This window comes from Nanorana parkeri, unplaced genomic scaffold, assembly GCF_000935625.1.
Source record: "Nanorana parkeri isolate BGI_ZX_2015 unplaced genomic scaffold, ASM93562v1 scaffold11, whole genome shotgun sequence".
NCBI classification, from domain to species: domain Eukaryota; kingdom Metazoa; phylum Chordata; class Amphibia; order Anura; family Dicroglossidae; genus Nanorana; species Nanorana parkeri.
In genome coordinates this window covers 1,510,510-1,518,719 of record NW_017306279.1, presented here as the reverse complement: position 1 = coordinate 1,518,719, position 8,210 = coordinate 1,510,510, and the positions used below count along the sequence as shown (strand labels likewise).

The 8,210-nt window shown below is 37.9% G+C and overlaps 1 protein-coding gene across 1 annotated transcript in view; it reads right to left on the bottom strand.

Annotated features, from left to right (window-relative positions):
• Positions 1-545: 545 nt before the first annotated feature.
• The window catches only part of LOC108786480, a 12,744-nt gene continuing 5,079 nt past the window's right edge, over positions 546-8,210 (bottom strand). The window contains exons 3-7 of the mRNA XM_018555792.1: positions 7,732-7,845; positions 6,078-6,222; positions 5,052-5,200; positions 2,401-2,540; positions 546-722 (exon numbers count right to left, since the gene is read on the bottom strand). Of these exons, the coding sequence (XP_018411294.1) occupies positions 601-722; positions 2,401-2,540; positions 5,052-5,200; positions 6,078-6,222; positions 7,732-7,845 (670 nt within the window). The 3' untranslated portion in view covers positions 546-600. The remainder of the gene's footprint in view (positions 723-2,400; positions 2,541-5,051; positions 5,201-6,077; positions 6,223-7,731; positions 7,846-8,210) is intronic.

The window sequence follows — 8,210 nt, the reverse complement described above, 5'->3', positions numbered from 1 at the left end:
AGTGTCATTTTCAATGCAGAGGATGCATTAAGGTAAAAAAAACGCCTAGCCTTAAGTACTACTTTAAAGTTCACATAGTGCTTTGTAAATTCACTACTTCATAGTGTTATTAGTGTTAGCTATATTATAAATATGAGTCACCCATATGCACAGGAATGTAATCCTTCATAAACGTTCAGTCACTTTTTAAGTTGACCACATACACACACACAGTAAGATTTTGATTGACTAAATTCTACAAAATCTTCCAACTTTATAAAGTTATGTGACCCTCAAATTACATTGTTAGTGATAAAATTGGATGAATCATAGTATCAAAATCATATTGTGCAGATTGACCTAGTATTTGTTCCCTTAGAAGTCATATTAAGCAATAAGAAAAAGGAGATAACCTATAGTATTGGACATCATGTATCAACAATTCTATACCAAGATCATTTTAATTTTCCTGCAGCCACGAATCTAAATCAATACTGCTCAGGAAAATTACACTTGGTATCTGAATGTTTGGACAAATTGATACATGGGGCTCAATGCTATCTTGGCTTCAGATTTGATTTAGCATGTTACTGTCACCAGGTCCTAATCAATTCATTCTTCTTAGGCCAGAGGAAATGAGGTCTTGCTTGATGTTCTGGTGTATAATGGCTGCTTGATATGTCTCCATATGACAAACAGAAGACGTATAGCGAACATAGCACAAGCCACGGCCAACAACACAGCTGTAAAAAAAAAGAAGACAGATGAAAAGAGGAATTAAGAGTGTTTTCTGAACTTATAAGCAGAAAATGACCTAAACTCTGTCTTCGATCATAGTCCCCCAAACCAGCTCCATTAATCACAGCCAGGCTGTATCCATATGGAACAGCTGGATGACCTGAATCTGAATCACAGTTAGAATATATAGAAGTGAAGTATGAGAAAAAGGCATTTTTACTGCTTGTTCAGATTAGGGATAAACTCAAGGCAAACACAGAACTGAAATTCATATACAGCATATGTATAGCTTTACCTGCCAAAAGAGTTGCCATTTTGTTCAGTCAATCTGTACAGACAACCTACAGGGCACCAAAGCCAAATCCTGGACCTCTCTGGAGAATATATTGCAGTTATCTAACACAGCCTGGTCCAAGGCTGTGATCACATAGTGCCCTGATAGCACCCTGATAACGTAACCCCTTTACTGTCCTATCTCATAATCATGTTCACAGACAGCCTTATGCAAAGCAATAGAGCTTGGCTGTCCCAGAGTGCTTTAGGGAATAAGACATTTTATTATCGATATCCCAATTTGGGTGCTAATGCTAGGTTCTATGCAAAAATACATTGGATTTTCTAATAAACACATAACCGGATTAAACACTATTATACTTGCCTGTAGTTTTGCTGTATTTGAAATTTTACAAGAGGCTATTACAGGAAAAGAACACATCTGGCTGCAAAGATTGAACTGCACTTTAAGCCACAGAGTATGTGTGGGTGTCTACTGCTCCTTTACAAGTATTCTTAAAAGGTCATTTTGACTTTGTCTGAAGCTAGTAAGTGAATATTTGCATGTCCATGGAGAAACATATTGTAAAGTCAATAATTTGGCTTTATGTAGGACTGCACTGGAATATTCTTATTTTACTGATAAACATTTGAAGACAATACAGGTTATACTATAAGAAAATTAGATAACATAGAAGGCTGTTGCATTTATGCATAAACTGGGCTTGTATGGTATCAGTATGTCAGATTATATATAAAAAATAAAATACAGCACAGTCTGCTAATTTGGGTGCTCATTCTTGCATATTTTGTATCAATAGAGAAAAGGGAAAATTTGAAGTGTTGTCTGTAATGGCCATATAGTATAATTTTCAAAAGGTAGTTAAGAAGAAGATTACAGTTTTGCTGTTATTGGTTGTTACTCTAATAGGTTGAGTATTACCCAATAAGACACCCAGCAATATTCTTATTATTGTACACTGAGCTGTGTATGTTGGCTTTCCAATCACGATAGCCAAAGATGCTGAACCTGGAAGAAGACCAGGCAAAGATGACTAAGGTGATGCGAGAGATTGCTGCCCCATCGCTGGAGGGGTCCCTTTGACAGGTAGATATAGCATAAAGCGTGTCATCATTATGGCAAAATCCCACCCACATGCAAGCAGACTTTAGTTCCCCTTTAAAGGTGGAGATGAAGATTCCAACAAATTCCTAACTGGTTCTCTTAAAGGAACACCTCTGTTTACCAAGGAGTCCATTTCAAAAATATTTTCGTGGAAGATTCCCGCAACGTTTATCTGAAATTCACACCTTTTTCCAGTGGGTGAATGTAGCGTGAACACATATCCCAAAGTATTTTTCATTTCATTTTTCTTTGATCTTTCCTGTAATATAATGTAAAGTATTTACCTATAAAGATGTTATTTCCACTGGGAGAGGATTCTTGAAAGTTCTTGTCCAGAGCTCCCGATAAAGCCACAATAACCACAGGATACACAGTCAGTGTATAGCGAACATACTTGTCAAATACAAAGTTTTCCAAAATAAACCTGCAGTGATAGAGAGCACAGACAGTTTTATGTTAAAGCATATTAAACATTATCTCTTCCCTGCCAGGGACTCTGAGATTTAAAGTGTAATCTCGCCCCTTCCAAGAAATGTAATACTGCATAAGGAGGTGAAGGCATAAAGAACTTTGTGTAAAAAAAATGTATGGAACAAAATAATTAAAAGAAAATGTGGCATATACACAGTATATGTGTACACAGTTGAAATATTTACAGAATTACGGTTTTACCTGCCAAATTATTTCAAATTCTGCTCAGCTAGATTCACACAGCTCTGCCACACTATACAGTATATGCAGAAAGAACATACCAGTGTTTCCTGGTTCAGCTATACATCTTCCTTTGTCAAAAAAAATGTAGATTTAATTGTCCAATGAGTAGGTTGGAGGCGGAGAGCTGAAAAATTTGTCACCCATCTGACTGTGCTACCTAGCAGGGGTGTCTGAATCATATGTATTTCAACTGCATATTTAACGGTTTGGCTAGAGTTCTTCTTTAATAAAATATTATTTACAAAATTGTTTGGTTTTTTTCCCCTTTGCTTAGAATATCAACTTTTCCAGCAAAGTGACATGTGATTGAACATTCTTAAAAGTAGATATCGGTTTTGTACTCCACGCTATTCACAAGTTGTTTTTCCAATCCTTTATTATATAATTGAACAACTAAAATGTTAAAATGGCAAACTGGTTGTAAATGGCTATATTTTCAGGAAAAAGAAACACACATGAACATTCCAGTGAAGTTGCAATAAAATATTGTCGGAAATAACTAGAAAATAGTTATCAAATGGCAAACTGAAAAAAGGGCAAACTGACAAACACACATACAGTGTGTGTATATATATATATATATATATAATATATACACACACACACACACACACACACACTTATGTGAAAAAGAAAGTACACCCTCTTTGGATTCTATGGCTTTAAGTATCAGGATAATACAAAAAAATCACCTGGTCCTTAGCAGGTCTTAAGGTGCCCATACACCTTATGATTATCGCACGATTTTTGTACGACAATCGCACAGTTGATGGGAAGTGCACAGCCACAATTACTGTACAACCATTCGATTTTTGTCTTTCCAGCAGGCTAGAAAAATGTTATCGAATCGTACGAAATTTGATGGATTAGTGGCGTTTTCATATGAAAATAAATCGGAACACTGCTCGCAAACGAAAATCCGTTCTGTCAATTGACGAAATTTGGCCAGGTGATATTGCTAACGAACGCTAATTGAAATCCACGATGGTCTGTCCATGATGGGGCAGTTGTACAAAAATGGAACGACGGTTCAATCACCATTTGAAAATAATTGTACGATGATCGTAAGGTGTATGGGCACCTTTAGAATTAGGTAAATGCAACCTCAGATGAACAGTGTCGTTATTATTTCATAAAAACATAAAGCTGGGCACTGGCTGCAGCCCTCTGTCCCCTCTAACGGAAGGGGACACAGATCGCAGCATGCAGCGGTTCCCAGTGAGGACTTAAACGGAGGAGCAGTGCGGCGGCGATCAGAATGTAACTAATTGGAATAAACTAATCGATGATGAGAATCGTTGACAATGTCGATTATCATACTGCAATGCCATTCGTTCCAGTGAGGTGCGAGTGCAAACAATGTGCATGCAGTTTTATTCTGAAATAAACTTTGTTTGTAAAACTGCATTTGTGTATGTCATTTTAATTATAAGAAGGTATTTTTTTAATCCGAATAATCGCAAAAAATAAATCGGCCAACTAATCGATTCTAAAAATAATCCTTATTTGCAGCCCTAGACTCGATTTTTTTTTTTGCTTAGCCTGTGCTGAACGAGAGAAAAACAATAATTTTCACCATCCATGAAGGAATCTCCACTGCTGGCTATTGTATATAGCAGCCGTGGAAATACAGAAGTACTGCTGAACAGTAACTATGTCTGATAGGATGCAGTTCATCTTTGGCCGATATTGTCCACCTGGCTCGGCTCGATTTTTTAACCGACTTTTGTCGAGCCAAGTGGTGCTTGCAGAGCCACCCAGGGCACAAATTGTAGCAAATTTAGATGGAATTGCTCACATTTCAAGCCACCAATGGGGGCTGTTATTGTGAGTTTAACCCGATATATTAACCAATGTTATCTTTATTCCAAAAATATCTTCGGTCAACTACTTTTTAATCTGTCCCCCACACAATGAAGGTGAAAAGACATGTTTCTATTCCAGTTCTGGTGACACAACCATGGCTCCCTGCCATGAATGCAGTAGCGTGAATGAGTGTTGTCACCTTAGAACAAAAAGTGTGTTTATTCATAGGATTACCAGGTACAAATAAAGGTTAAAAAAAAGTCTGAAAAGGAAACTAATGAAGCAGTAGCTTCATCTACATCTCAGTACTGGTAACCTGCAATGTATTAAAACGTTTGTTTTTGGGTTTAGATACGCTTTAAACATTTCTACATATATTATAGACTATAATGATCTCTGTATTAAGGATACATACCATAAAACCACCTCAAAAGCCAGGATGGCAAGTGATACAGTAGTGGATGTATTATTGGGAATGCTACCATTGTATGTTAAGGCCACAGAAAAATTCAGGAGACAGGCTATTGTAGTCCATGTTGCATATACAGCAATTCCATTGTGTGCCTAGAAACCAAAAACCAAACATCAGTAATCGCCTTTAAATAAAATTAGTTACAGGTGTCTTGTATCTTCTTTCCACACCAAAACAGAAATACAATATCCAATGGTTGATAAGATTAAATAAAAAAAGTTTAAAAAACCCAAAACCCAAAAGCTGTTTAAATCAATGAAAATGTAAAGGGCTGGCTCCTGGGATGAAAACACAGCTGAGCCATCCATGCAATTTTATGATAGTTTTATATTTGGTATACAAAGTAATTATTTAAAATGATGGTTCAATATGATAAATTTCCTGTGTGATAGTCATGGTTATCACGGTTATCAAGCTACCGAAATTTGTAATGGCTAGCACAACATAAGGTTTATTATGCTATTACAATGAAGACAATTCATATGTAAGAACACATACCATGAACAAAAAAATGCATCACCACACTGATTATGTGTATGGGCTATTAGAATTTATCCTCACCATTCTTGTTCCAGATAAAAATAAACTGACAGGGGTTGTTGGACAATAAAATAAACTGACATGGGTTTTTAACCCTTCACTAATCAAAACTAAAGAAATACAATATTTTGCCAAAAGTCATTGCATTCAGGTGTTCCATTCACCTCCATGGCCACAGGTATATAAAATCAAGCAGCTAGGCATGCAAACTGCTTCTACAAACATTTGAAAGAAAGAATGGGTCGCTCTCAGGAGCTCAGTGAATTGTTATAACTGCAAAGGGTGGGCCAACTCAATATTGAACCCTGCGGACTAAGACTGGGATGCCAATAAAGTTCATGTGCGTGTAAAGCCAGGCGTCCCAATACTTTTGGCAATATAGTGTAGTTTTGGGTGTACAAACACTTTAATAATAGCAATACGACTTACAAAAATGCGAATGAGCCATAAATCCACTCTACGATGTTTGTAAAACCAGTCTCCATTAATGTACAGTGCTCGGTACGCAATAAACAACACAATGTGGTTTGTTAAAGCAATTGCTCCTAGAAATACCAGTGCAGGAATCAGGAATCTGAAACGGGTAAGAAAAGATGATCACATATGCAGTTTGTGCACAGGACATGCTTGTGTAAGAACATTGCTACAAAACTATAGGTAGGGCCAGGGTCCACCCTAACATTACTACCAGACCTAAAGGTGACAGCTCTCCCACCTGTTGTGTTTCGTTCCAAATGAAATTCGTATGTATCCATATTTTGTTATCAAACATTCGGATTCTTTCGGATTTGTAGTTTCTGTCATTCGGAAATTTGAATGCATCCGAATTTCAATTCAGAACGAAACAAATCACATATGTCTAATCCCTGCTGCTGGCTTTTACCTGGCCGGCTACAAAGTTACATTACACTACGATGACTGGGGGTTACTCTAATTAAATGCTTCCTACTGACTGTAGAAGAATTATGCCATCATTCTTCCTCATTTCTCTTCTTAACCTAGACATGGTCAGTTGGATGGAGCTCAAGAAAGCAGCATTTTAACGATACTGCTTTTTAAGAAAAAAACTCAACTGAACTCTTGTTATTTAATGCTGTAATGTAGGCAGCTAAAAATACGATAATAAATATGGCGCTCTTCTACTTTTGTTTTTACACTACTAAGTACTGCAGCAAGGGTTAACCAGGTTACCCTGTGTTGGCAGCACATAGAGAACTTGTACTGCGACTCATCTCTCCAGGAGTCTGTCACTCCCCCTTCCCCCCTCCAATACTGCTCCAATTAAATTTGGCCATACACTATACGAATTTCAGACGGTTTATCAAGAACCAGCTGAAATTTGCACAGTGGGTGCCACTGGTGGCACCCTTTTGGTTGGCATTCTTCGAACAACTGATTGAAGGAGCTGGTCGGAAAATTTTCTAACCAACAGAGCCGGCAGCTCATTGGCTCAGTGGCCGCGTTCAGAGTAAAATGCAAACAGTGGGAGATTCCTCCATCAATGCTCTTAAGCATTGACGGAGGAATCAGTTATATTCTGGGCTGAACAAAGAAAATATTAGAGTGTATGGGCAGCTTATCAGTGCTGCTCAGGATGCAAGAGTGATGTTGATTAGAGCAGTATTCAGGAGTAGACTGTCAGACTGCTGAAGAGCTGGGCCGCTGTGCGTGAGTGAGCTGTGCCCATCTCTCCTATGTACTGCCAGGACAAGGTATGTTGACCCTTGCTGCTGCACTAAGTAGTGTAAAAAGTAAACTAAAAGTGCCCCATATTTATTAATTAGATTTACTTTAAGACTAGACCATGATCAGATTTTGAAGTCATATGAGAGTTTGCCCCATTACACAGACAATTAAAATGCATCTCTGCATGCTGAAAATCAAATACTTGTTTGCAGGCATATTTAATATGAGAGTGCTAACCCAGAGAGACCCAAATTAGATTTCATCTAATGATATCAGCACCACATACTAAAACCTAGTTGCTGTGGGTTTCTACACCCGCCATGACAGTGTGTAAATGCCTTATTAAATTACCTTATTATTGTAAAAAAAAAAAACTTTCAGTGATGCAATAACTTACTCTCGATCCCAGAGGAAGAGCCATCCTATATTAAGCACATTATTGAGTATCCACACAATGTAAAAACAGACTGGAAACACATCTGGTTTTATATACATCCACCCCAGCTCACTCCTGTGGGGAAGAGAAGAAATATTATTTGGACAGAGTACATTATATTATCTGCCTTGTTTCATCAGCTTGTAACTCTGTACAATAGGGATATATCCCACTTGGTCAATCAGGCTTATTCTTGGACAACATTATACCAATATTTGTTCAGTTTTAACCTGCTGAAAATTCCTAGTGCCCGAGTGTTATACTGACCCAATGGCATAAATACGTTCTATGCCACGGACACGTACAGGAAAGCCTGCATGCAGGACATAGGTTTAGGGCTTGTTCACACCGAAAGCGTGTGCTCTCCAGAGCGGTAGCTGGTGGAATGCACCGCAATCGCTAAGAAACTTCTCCCCGTGTTCTAGGGCGGGAGGGGGCGT